Source organism: Caloenas nicobarica, chromosome 6 (genome assembly GCF_036013445.1).
Source record: "Caloenas nicobarica isolate bCalNic1 chromosome 6, bCalNic1.hap1, whole genome shotgun sequence".
Lineage (NCBI taxonomy): Eukaryota > Metazoa > Chordata > Aves > Columbiformes > Columbidae > Caloenas > Caloenas nicobarica.
Genome location: NC_088250.1, coordinates 31081869 through 31095164, shown reverse-complemented (window position 1 = coordinate 31095164; position 13296 = coordinate 31081869). Strand labels below are relative to the sequence as shown.

General features: G+C 39.1%; 1 protein-coding gene across 2 annotated transcripts in view; it reads left to right on the top strand.

Annotated features, from left to right (window-relative positions):
* MYLK (myosin light chain kinase) overlaps positions 1–13296 on the top strand; it is a 208775-nt gene that overhangs the window by 85988 nt on the left and 109491 nt on the right. For both annotated transcript variants that reach the window (XM_065637614.1, XM_065637615.1), the window contains exons 3-7: positions 2936–3143; positions 4866–4914; positions 6283–6448; positions 9742–9907; positions 12694–12730. In XM_065637614.1, coding sequence (XP_065493686.1) covers positions 2936–3143; positions 4866–4914; positions 6283–6448; positions 9742–9907; positions 12694–12730 — 626 coding nt within the window. The remainder of the gene's footprint in view (positions 1–2935; positions 3144–4865; positions 4915–6282; positions 6449–9741; positions 9908–12693; positions 12731–13296) is intronic.

The following is a 13296-nucleotide window of genomic DNA, read 5'->3' as shown; positions in this document are numbered from 1 at the left end:
GAGTAGGGTGGGTTAATGACTTCTTTGTCCCTGCTGGAAATGCCCTTGTTGATGCAGCCCATCGTCATCTTCGTTTTCTTCGCCCCAGCAGCACACTGGTCACTCATATTGAGCTTGTTGTCACCAGGACCCCCAGATCACTTTCCACATAGCTGCTTCCCAGCCAGGCAGATCCCAGCCTGAGCTGCACTCCTGGATTATGTTTTCCCGTGAATTTAGAACATCATTTTAGATCACATATCTTGACCATAGTTATCTGCGATACGGATTTTTCATACTTTAATAAACCAACAGCTATTTCAGTAGCAGAATGCATAGCTGATAAAACAAAAAGAAAAATGGAAGGAAGATGTTTCCTATTACTTCAACCCCAGTTGTCCTCTGGGACAAGTGATGCAAGGTTTATGCCAGGGAGCTTTGAAGCTGGGTTGGACAATACATAGAAGAAACCACCAGAAGGAATGATCGTGAACTGGCAAAAATAGTAAATATGTTAGATGGTGTGTAATTGATGACTTGTATTCACAGGCCAGGATCTTAACAGCTATTAAGAGACGTGACTACACTAATGTTCATAAAGAGGTTGTGGTGTAATGCACTGAAAATGTGTTTCTTCATACCAATTCAAGTGCTACTCTGTCATTTTACTGTATTGTATTACTTGAAATTTACTTACAGTTTCAAAGCCATTTTGCCTCAAATATTTCAAATCCAAGGAAACCTTAATATCTAGTGAAGCAAAAATGAGAAGTAAAAACTCCATTCTAATATACTCTCTCGCTTTGGATAAGTCACTTGATCTCTCTTTTGGGTCCTTAATCTAAAATGAAAAGACAGGTAGGAGAGCACCAAGAAGTTAACAGTAAGAAGTTCTTTGGTATAAGTCACTTTCTGTACCAGAGAGCACATTATCAACTAACAAGAGTTACACTACTGTAAAAATCTCATATCGATGCTTCACAACTCCCATCTTCTGATAATGGGATATGCTGAGAAAAATACTTCTGGGAGCCTGCCCTCTGAGTAAGCACAAAACCAATACGCCAGAGTAGCATTAAGGAGCATGGTTGAGTGGGAGCTGCTGTTTTCCAGAAAGAAAAGGCACGGCCGCAAAGAGCTTTAGAAAGATGCTGTAGTATTTTTAAACAGCAGTTGACTCCCCGTTGTGCAGGATCCCACAACATATTCTTCGTAGAACGTGGCTCTTACTTAGGTAAAGATAGACTCAGAAAGAACTTGAGAAGTTTGTACCAGAAGTGGAAAGTTTCTTTAGCTTATTCAGCATATTCATGCTCTTGGCAAACATTAATGCTCTCTCTATATATATATTAAGTAGTGCCAGGAAGACAGGGTTGCCACATCAATGGCAAAATTAATTTGTCTGAACTGATACTGAAGGAATTAAAGGGAAGAGAAAAATTTCTGACAGCTGTAGGTTAAGCTCCAACAGATGAGAAACACAGCTGGAGTGAGGTGGGGCTGGATTAAAAATGAAAGGTTTTGAAAGAAGAGAAACTAAGAATGGGTAAGGTTGGTTAGCTAAAGATTGTAATTTGGAAAGTAAGTGCTGTGCAGTTGGAAGAAACTAAAGCTGAAGTGCTGATTTTAAACTGAGAGGAGAACGCTGGGAGGAATTTGTGCAAGCCACAACCAAGCCTTCTTCCAGTCAAGACAGATCATCGATATTTTGCCCACCTGGAGGTTGAAGGGACATCCTGTTCACTTGCCAAGACTGGATAATGTAGTTCAAAATGCAACATTGCTCCTTTCCCAGTGAGCAAACACAGCCACAACTATTACTCATCCCAGCTCATCTTGATCCACTCAGTTACTTCATGACATGTAGGCAAAGGATCAAAGAGTCAGAAGAGGGAGAGGTAACACATCAGAGTGGGGAAATAGGGAAGAAGGGGGGGAAATACTGTAATCAGGAGTTGTTATGATGACTGGGGAAGCGTGCTAAAGTGACCTTCAAAGAGATCTCACATCTCTCACAAAGCAGAGGAAGAACCTTTACCTGATGAGTTAATTCTTTCATGGAAACTGGTGTATGCCTGCTTTTCCCATTTTTTTAATGAAAAAAACCCACAGATCCTCAGCAGGTTTCAACAGCTCAGCTGAAATCAATAACTCTATTCTCAATTATGCCAACTGAGAATCTGCCTGCAAATCTGAAGGTATCATTAATACCATAGCAGGCAAGGATATATTAATACAGTTGCTGTTTAATGAGCACAGGACTGGTTCATTTTGTTGAAAACTCTTCTTCAGGCTACCAGTACATCACAAAGCTCTTTAAGTTGAGCAGTGCATTTGTGTGAATACCTCTAGGTCTTTCTAGTCCTCCTACCACTGTAACATGAGAATGACCCTTAATGGCACTTTCTCAAATTGCAACTCCTTATCTTCTGCTTTTAAAGATCAAGACAAATTTTGGTATGTGACTGTGTTTCTTGCCTGTATATTGTCAGCAGCTACTATATCTTAGCACATTTGAAAACTACAGGGCTCCATACAGATTTACAATATAAGCCTGATCCTTGGCTAGAAACCATGCTAGAAATTTTTGGTCTAGATATCTTTCAATCTTGCATATTAGAGATATAGTAGCACTACAGCCTTTGAGGATGGGGACCCAGGTGTCAGAATTCTTCATTGGCACTGTCACTGTGCTTCTGCAGGTAAACCATTCTAGTGGGAAACTTTTCTGTGTTGGTATCTATCTGCCTGACTAGTCTTATGATTTTAACAGTTTGACTTATCCAAGAGTTTTTTCATTTTATTATGTTCTGCCATTTGGCTTGCAAAGAGTATGTGTTTAACAGCTCCTGTGTCAAGAACTTTCTGCTGCATTGCTAAATGTCCAACATTTCTTCCTAATACCATCATCTGTTGTGTTTGCCTTCTTTCTCCACTCTCTCTCACATCTTCGCAGGTCAGAGGCTACCCAGAGCCTCAGATCACGTGGTACAGAAATGGGCACCCTGTCCCAGAGGGGGACCATTATGTCATGGACTGCAGAATTCGGGGGATATTCAGCTTGGTAATCAAAGATGTACAGGAAGGTGACAGTGGTAAATACACCTGCGAGGCTGCAAATGACGGTGGGATTCGTCAAGTGACCGTGGAGCTGACAGTGGAAGGTAAGAGGGTACTTATACTGTTGTTGTGATTATTATAGCATTTAATTAAATGAACAAGCTGTGTTAAACTGTCTCATTAAAATTGCAACTGTGCACACATGCTTTCTCACTGGTGCAAGAGCTGCTTTTCACAGCTTAAGACATTTTGCACGGAACTACGGTCTATGGCTGGATAAATGTGTGTTCAGTTTCAGATATGTATGATGATGCTCGGGTAACAAAAGACCTAGTTTTAAAGACTTCACTATAAACGTAATTTCCATGGACGACACCACTCAGGACACAACGAAGGCCTGGAAAGTTGGCGTTTTCTCTCAGGCAGTAAAAACTGTGGCAATCTTGGTTGTTTCACAGCCTATCAGACAGGCACACTGAGGCAATGGGTTTCTGGAGTTCTCCATGCATGCTTCCATTTGCTAAGCTGAACGGCTGTTTGTAATTGCATGCTTAATGTCACACGGGAAACAGCCAAGATCAAACCCAGGAATTTTTAAGAGAACATCTGCATATTAGATACTTGCAAACTGCCAAATTTTAAATGTGAAGAGTGACACAAAGCCAGGGAAGGATGGAAATCAGTTGTACTGCTTTTCTCTTTGGTCATGTTAGAGATCTGTTGAATATCAAAGATCCTCAGGTCAACACTTTGTGTTGAATTCTTGAAGCAAAGCAAAAATCCACAGCAGTCCTGAAACAACCAGCGTTTGGGTTTATTCAGAGTCAAAATCTCTAACAGATATCCTCAGAGTACATACTGAAATATACATGGACCTGACATGATTGTTACTGCCTTCTGTTGTAAAAATTATGCAATTATTTTTTCCCTAGTTTTAAGTTGTGACAACTTCTGTGACTGGCAGTTTCCATGGAGGTAGAAGATTTTTTTAAAGCTATTTTTATAACAACTTTTCTGACCTGGGCCTTTCTGCAGTTTAAAAGCGATTTCATGGCAGTACTCAATGACTGAATTTCTCAGAGTTTAAGAATTACGTGGTCTTTGTTCTAAAAATCCCTCTACAGAGCAAGATAGCAAAGAATAGGTTTTTTCTGTTCTCAGCAAAGATATCACGATGTGGGGTTGACTGCTACTTGAAAAAACAAATGACTGAAACACAATCTACTTTTTCCATCCTGCATGGCTGTCCTATCTGACAGCAACACAGATTCTTATAAGGCACTAGAACGATTTTTTTTTACAAGAAATCCTGTGTGCAGTAGATGGCGCTGAGCTTACACGACTTCATACACCTCTCCCTATTGCTCACTCCAGCAAGCTTTATAAGCTACTGTGCATCAAAAAGAATAATTTTACAGAAATGGTAGTCTGGGCTAGCACAGGACTAAAAAAACCAAACCAAGCGAAGGAAGATCTCTTTCAGAGTCCAAAAACTTTTTTTTTTGGCTGACTTAATTTGAATTAGTGCTGTAGAATTCATACACAATGTTTCATTCACCCGTTTAAAAATATTTTTGCATGAATACTTTGCAGTGTTGTTACTACTGAGGCCAGAGGTTAGACGGTAACTATGGTAAAACTTGTTTTTGTAATTGGAGAGCCTAGTTTTGGACTACAGATGACATAACCTTATACTGCAGGTGTTGCATTCCTCCTTTATGTTTGAAATCTGGAGAAATGCATATTTTACATAGTCTTTAGTATCTGTAATTCCCAATGGTCTTGATAGGCTCCTCATCTCCTGTCTTTCTGTTCTGTGCTTACAGGAAACTCCTTGAAGAAATATAGCCTGCCATCCAGTGCCAAAACCCCTGGGTAAGAAGTCCGCTGGCTTTGATGTTAACAGACACCTGAATACGTTTTAGTAGGAAAACAAGTAAAATTACTCTCTCTAAACAATAATCACTTCTCTGCATTGTAAGTGCCTCTTGCACTTCTTTAATACACGTTTATGCTCCTCTTCAGTGGTAACACGAGGAAGATGACATTAAAAGCTACCAGATATTTAATTATATGATGAATATACATTTTACAGTCACGTTTCTCTCACAAGAATTTTTGCTGGTCCTCTTGTCCATGTAAATCCTTTCATTATGGTATCATCTCTTACTTAGAAACCTCGAGCTGCCTATATGGCAACTATCATGTCTTGGCAGCACCTTGGACTAAGGCGATGCAGTCTCTGTTAGTATCTGACACCTGGTAGAAATGGTGAGGTATTGTCACATCTTACTTGCATGTGGTAAAAGACCATCTGGAAAAGCAGGTCTTGAAAATGGTTTCATTTGCTTGAAATTAATGCTTAAAAAAAAAAAAAAAAGGAAATTGCCACCTGCCATCTGCTAATATGTGTCTGTGGTACCAGGGCTTCAGAGCAAAGAGTGTGAGTGTTCCCTTTGAGATTAACAGACTTAAAGTTGCACGTTTATTTTTTTTCTTGCTATAATACTGCCTGGTGTTTCATGGCTGTGCCATGGAGGTTTTTGGACTGCAGTCACTGATGTCAGTGTAGTTTCATTCCACATGTCATTTCCCAGCTGTGCCATCCATGTAAGTAGAGCTCGGCATTTACACTTAACAGACATTCACCCTGGATGTGGGTGTATTATATTTTGGTTTTGCGCCATTTACATGTTTGCTTTGCAAACATTGTAGTGAATGAGATTCCAAACAGAAGCCTTCTCCAAACCAAAAATCTTTACCAGGACGTGTCAGAAATGTCGCAAAAACAAATTGCTGATTCATAAATCAGAAAATACAGCGTCATTACACTCAATGCCAAAACAAGTTACATGATAAAGAACTGTGAACAATTATGCACAAATAGTCTTTTAGGAGGCAATTAAGAAACAGAAAAGGGGGAAAAGTAAACGTATGCAGTGTTTTCTTTCGTTTGGTTTGCCCAGCTCTGCTTATAAACAACCGAAATTGTCCCCAGGATGTGTTATGTGAGTTATGTCTATGCTGGATGAGGGTGTGTAGCACCACACTATTCAGTTGCATGAGGAATCAAGAGTCATCACCAGCATTTCCATTTCTTCCATTGGCCAAAAAATTGTGTAACTATAATTTGCTTACCACCAATTATATACCCTTGTTGGTCTAAAATGCTTCCTGAAGTGTGCTCTAACCACAACAGCTTCTAGTTGTTCAGTAGAACCAGGATGTCAATTGTCTTTCCAGGGGAAGACTTACTGTTCCATCTGTGGAGCACAGGCCAAGCATCTGGGGAGAGAGTCCACCCAAGTTTGCTACAAAACCCAATAGAGTTGTTGTGCGTGAAGGCCAAACGGGCAAATTCTCATGTAAAATAACAGGACGACCTCAGCCTCAACTAACTTGGTTTAAGGTATGATTTTAAAAATAAATAAATAATGTCTTCTTTCTCTTTTGAAATTTTCTGGCTTGAAAGGATGAAATGCACTTGTCACTGCAAAATATCATGGTGGGAATTTACATACAAGGAGAGAAATATTCTTCATTTTTATGCTGAATAAGCACACAGAAGATAATGGCATTCCTTCTCAGTATAAACTTCTCCTTTATCTGTCTCATTGTTGAAAATATCTGCTTCGCATCTAATCATCTGAAAGTACCAAACAAGATCCAGATTCCATTATAAAAATAGCAAGCATGGGACATACTTTTCCAAAGATCTTACTAAATAGATAGGAGAAATAGACAAAAGATGGCAAATGTGAATATTGTCACCATCTCTGTTTTATAGAGAAGGTCTACAGAGATTTAATGCTTTGACTGTGGTTACAGAGGAGTCTCTGACAGCTGTGAAAACTACAGCTGTATTTCCAAAGTCCCATGTCAGTGTGTCAGCCATAAACTGCCTTTTCTGTATCACTCACATTGGGTTTTACCTGTACATTAGAATGAAGATGATGTTTGCAAAGAAATAAAATTGGATTGAAAAGAAAATTAACTGTTAAGGAATTAACAGATGTGATTGGATTTCAGCATGCATGATTGTTTGGGAAAAAAAGAAATTCAAGGCAGATGAGCAACAGTTCAACTGCTTCAGTCTGACCTCTGCTGAAATAGTGGTGGCAGAAAAGTGTCTGACATAAAATAAAGGAGATCTGAGCTGTCAAATTCAGATCTGCATTAAAATGGGTAATTGTGAGCATATGTCATTTACAAAAAAAAAAAAGTTTTATAAATAAGCAATATTTACAATTCACTAGACTTTTAAAGAAGCATTGCACACTTAAGCCCTAGTGCCCCCTTTGGGCATACACAAGATTTCCATCCACTTTTTTTTTGTTAGTAAGGAGAGAGCTTTCAGGTGATAATTAAATAATACGCTGATAAGGCCATTGTTACTGAAACTATTAGTATTTTAGAGAACTATAATTAATTTGGAGGAGCACACATATGTCCACTCTGCTGGCACCCTGCTCCCCTTCAGCCTTCATCAGACAGTTGCCGTATGTATAGTAAAAAAAAAAACCAAAACCAAAACAAAACACCTGCTTCCAAGTCATTGCTTTATTCCAGACTTATCCATGTTGCTGGTAAGACAAGAATGACAGGACACATCTCGCAAAACAAGCAGCCTCTTGCTGTGAAGCACTGACTAAGACAATAAGACATCTCCTTCAGCTGGGGGCTCCATCTGGAGTCTGCTTCTCCCCCCAGCTGCTGGCAGTTCTTTTGGGGCTGCCGGCTCCCTGGGCAGTCTGCGCCACAGCTGCACCACAACAAACCACTTCCAGTCTCACTGGACTCACTCAGGTTTTCCAGCCATGCAACTGAGCACAAAACAGGATTTGTTAGTCAGCTGTCTTTGTTCAAGGCTGCGTAGTAAATGGCAAGTAGGGACCAGCAATCCAATAGTTTGGATCTACACTTGGTACTTCTCCATACATGTTTTTGTAGTCTGTTAGATGTTACATTACATATTTTGCTATTGATTGTCAGCTTCCCTAAGGTGTTATTCTATAATCTGGCATTCATTGCCTGATCAAATGAATGAAGTATGCAAGGTTCTTGCTATTAGCAGCTCCGTGAGTTCTGTTCATGTTTATGTCCTTAAAAACCATATTTCAACACTTGCAGGTCTGCATGTACTATTCTGTTTAATACCACATGTGTGTTGTTCAGGAGTTGAGTAGTCATGCCATTGCTGGTCTGCAGACACCTAGTCCACTCTCTTGAAGTTATCCTCAACCCATTGCTTTTGTTTAAATTTATTTTCTTTAGGCTCTCATAATGTCATTTTAGCACCTGTTTTGAGCACCATGAAGCTGTCTTTCAACAGTTCATATACTCTGTAAAGTGCAAATGTGTTGTTGCTCTTTAACAGAGTTTTATTGGCAGGCTGTTGTTGTGAAGCATGTTTTTGCATCCGTGTTCATAAGGCATGGATTAACAGGTGCTTTGGCTGGCTGCAAACAAGCTCAGGCCCACAGTGTTTCTGCTCCCATCAGAATGGTGCTGCAGGGTCCTGCAGAGTCACAGGAATTTCAGCTCTGCCTCAACGTCATGGGAATGAACTTACATGACTGCTAGACCACATCTGGCTAGTGCACAGCCAACGCGAACACCTCCCATACAGCATGGAAGCTTTGTAAACAACTAAAATTGCACTTTTTAGAAGTAATGAGTAAGCTTTTGTGTACGTCTTACTCTGCTTATTGTTTTCTTTCCCCTTTTCTCATTGTTAAGTTGCAAAGAACAGGAGCTTCTACTGTATCACCACCAAACCCCTGATGTGAACTAGCTTTTTTTATTCAAATAGGACTTACAGCACGCAGTACATTGATAGAGACTTCAGGAATGACAGTGTATGAAAACATTGTGGTGTTTCCCAAACATTTACTGACCAAAGCCCTACAAATCGTAGATTTGTACATTTTCCCTTCCTAAACTTAGGATAGGAAGATCTGTGATGCCTGGTAGCAAGAGACTCCTTTAACAGATGGTGCTGAAGCAGAAGCACTGATTTACTCACAAATGAGGTGTTGGTCAATTATTTCATAGAATTTAAAGGCAAAAATTTTCATTCTGATCATCTAATCTATGTAACAGAGAGCATAGAACTGCACGCATTTCTTCCTGCCTCAAAGCTGAAGCTTTTGTTTTAATTCCTGTGTAGCACCACAAAGGAGCTGTGTCATAGCAACGCCTCTTAATGTATGCCTACTGCCTTCTGCCACCCTCACCTGGCCACTGATGAGGTTGTCTCTTGAAGAATTTTTTCCAGTTTCTGAAGTGATACAGCATAAAAGAGCTATTGAGGGACAGAGAACTACTCTCCAACTTGGAAGCTGTTGCTTAAAAGTGTGATGTTTGGCTTCCTGGAACAAACATGAACAGAAAACTGGTTTGAGCCCACATACAGTGAAAATAAATTTTTCTAGGTATATGGATATAGTAAATAATGAAAAGCCAAAACCAAACTGAGATGAGTGGGTGGCAAAATGCAAGTAAAAACAACCTCCTGCAGACATGAATTATAGAACTTTTGGATGCAGTGTTTTGTTTATACCATCTGAGTCTTATTGATTGAAGGAATTTGGCTAAAAGATAAGAGAAAGGCATTTTGACCTCACGTTTTACTAAAAAATTTCTTTCTCCCCTTTTCTTATGAATAGCTAGCTGTCTCATGGTGTCTTGTGATATTTGCAGGGTGATACTCCGTTGCAGCAAAATGAGCGTTTCAACATGTTTGAGAAAACAGGCATCCAGTTCCTGGAAATCCAAAATGCTCAGCTTGCTGATTCAGGAGTTTACACGTGCACAGTGGTAAATAGCGCTGGGAAGGCATCTGTGTCTGCAGAGCTCACCGTTCAAGGTACAGCACAGAGTTTACAGAACAGAGCACAAGTGAACCAGATATCACTTTAAAATATCTTTGGTTGTGTTCTCAGTATAAGCATTTTCTTTTCCCCACTATTTTCCCCTCTCTTCATTAAATGATACTGTGATAGCTTGCAGTGCCATCGTGTTAGTTCAATGGCTTAGTTCAATGGGCTATCCAAATGCTTGGTAACAACCTTTTTTAAAACCAACTTTTACTGTGATTTTTGACCTCCATACGTTTTGAACATATATTTTAATTACAGAGAATGAAAGCCTTGTGCTTGTCATTATAATCAGTAATTAATTTTGTATTTGTTGAATACCAACACCAGATGCATGTTTATACCAGCCCCCCTTGGGGAAACAAAATTGTATCTGTGTTTGTAGAACCAGGAAAGTAAAGTAAAGGAGCATAAGTCTAAACTGTAAGAGAGAAAAGGCAGCTTAATTAAGTTAAAATCCAGGCTTTCTAACTACCAACTCTGCTTAATTTCACTGCTGTTAAAGGAAATAAATGTCTTTGTATAAATAATTTAGGAGATATATATATATACACACACAGTTCATTTTGCAGTTTGGTGCTACTTAGTATGTCCTTTGCATCAGCCTCAAAATCATACAGCCTTCAGCAACCACACTAAAGAGGAATTTCGTCAGTCAGTGTGTAAACAGTCACTGGACCAAACTAAATAATTAAATCGACAGCTGCTGGCTTCAGCTGTAGTCATAAGATCAGTGGCTTGCATACACACCCAGCAGTGATTTTTTTGATGCAATGTTTTTAGGTTCACATCAACACTGTCACTCTGTAAGATATCAAAAATAAAAATAACAAGAGGGTTTACACTTGGGATCCTCAAAACCACAACTAGCCTTTACAAGTTAAAGTTGTACTTTTTATCTGTAAGTTCCAATCTGATGAAGCCATTGTAGAAGGAGCTTCTACAGGTTGCCTATTCAACTGATGTTTTATAGAAAGGACCATTTTGTTCAATAAGCCTTTTTTTCTAAACATGAAACTCAATCCTTACTTGCTCTCCCTGAAGTGGTGAGCTGTCTGTTGTGCAATGAGTACATCTGCCTTGAGAGCTGATGCAGAACTGGGGTCACAAAGTCAGTTGTGGTATATGTTGCTTCAGATGCTGACCACATCTCTGAATAATGCGGGCATTCTTTCTTGGATTAGTACAGGTCAGTAAAAAGGGCACTCTCTTGCAATGTACTTGACTAATCGAATGATTCCACTTACCTAACCACGATATATAATACCTAATTCTTTCATTATCAATTAAATCAGGTCATAGGATGTGGTTCAAGGTGCTAGCAGACAATCAAGTGGCTCAGAATTACTACGTTTTATTTTAAATCCATGCAATCTCGTATATAGATAATCTTGTTCCAAGAGCTACAATTTTTTCCCTAAGTTCCAATAGTGGAATGTGGAGAGGAAGAGGAAAAATGTTCTTTTAACTGACAGGGCTGCATGGTATTGTCTGCAACGAGTAGTAATTCAGCTTCCTCTTCTGCATTTATCCAGTCTCTTTTCAGCTTTAATTTTTATATGAATAATTTAATTTACTGTTTATTGACAGGTTTATTTGAGGCCAATGGTTTATTTCCCTCTCTCACTGCAACTTTTGTGTGTGTGTAAATAGATTCTTTTGGTCACTCTGAATAGTGTGCCAAGTCCAAGCATTCAGATGTGGATTTTCGCTTGCAAAACACAATGGAAATCAGAGTATCATTCATCATATGTTTTTGACTTTTCCCTGAGGAAAAGACTCTGAAAGCATTTTTGTGGAGTATTTGTTGATGACTTGCAAAATTTATTATCTTGTAAATTTGTTATCACATGTCTCTCAGCTGTAGTTTCTAGTCTCATAGCTGACAACTGCGTAGATGCAACTTCGATCTAATCAGGAGAAAACAAGCTGCATCCTGTAGCTTTAACTAGGGAAAAATAGAGAGATGTGGTTGGTACTTGCTCTGGAGTGGTATTTCTCTCCTCCCAACTATTTATTATCTCACGTTGCCCCCAAGAGAAAAAAGTACTGTCAAGGTTTGAGAGAATGCATGGAGGGTTACATACATATGAACTAAGAACATGCTCCGTTACATCAATGCAGCCGATGAAGTACCTTGGCAAATCAATATAGCTCAGGCGTGTTCCCAGATTTCCTGGTGGTGTTGCAAAGTGAAGAAATGTGATATATGAGCCTTTGTGTTATTCATGTTAAACATGATAATACTTGCTACACAGCCAATGAGTTGGTAAAAGTTTATAGGCGGGCTCAGGTTTGGGGAGTTTTTATTACCGTTAATTTGGGTTTGTATTTTAGCAGAGGACAGCTGCAGTTTCACTGTGGGCATGCCCAGATGCAGTACTGATGGTTTGTCTTTCTCCAATTCTACAAGCTCTGTGGAGTTCCCATAAGATTTGATGAGGTGCCTCCAAGTTGGAATCTCTTGCTTACTTCTCACCTCCAACAAGGAGCCTTTGAGGTTCACAGAAACTTTAGTTCTCAAGGGACTTGGGAACTTATCTGACCCAACAATGTCTCAAAATGGACCAAGCCCTCTTTGTGTTTCAGCCAAGCAGCTTGCTCTTGTCCATATCAAATTTCAGGTGTGGGGATAGTCAATCTTTACTTAAATGGATTGAAAATATGAAAAATGAAGGTTCTTAAGTATATTATTTGCTTAAAATCTTTCAAATTTATGGAATTGTATACAGTACTGCATGTATAAGTTACCTGTTTTTTCCTTTTTTTTCTTCAGGTCCAGATAAGACTGACACGTATGCTCAGCCACCATGGTATGTTTTTACTAGAGTACTTTCTCAGAATATTTAATTACAGTGCACTGATTTTGACATTTACTGCATGAGTCTTCCTCACAAAGTGATAAGTATTTTTGGATCAGTCTGTATTTAGAAGTTAATTTTTACTTGGAATTAGATTCTCTCTTGCTGCCAAATTCAGCTGTCCTGGTAGACTCTTACAAAATAGTTGGTGGAACTGGTGGCAACACTTTGAAGCACAGAGTTCTGGTCTGTTTAGGAAAGCAAAATGTAGATGGCTTTATACTCACTATGCACATGTAGCCAAATAGTTACATATAATCTGAGCAGAAACTACGTGAGGAGAAATGCTCTGTAGCAGTTGAACAAACTTCCTCTTTGGAGTCAAAAACCTGCATGTAACTTGTCAGTACTGAAGCTGATTGTTCTTTGCTGCCATCAGTAAAACATGGTATGGCCATGGTATTTGCCGTTGTCTGAAAATATGTACAAAAGTATGGGTAAAATAACAAGAAACAAAATATTCCATATTTTAGGGGTTTATCAAGATTTTTAAAGTTAAATGACGATAATTAAAAAAA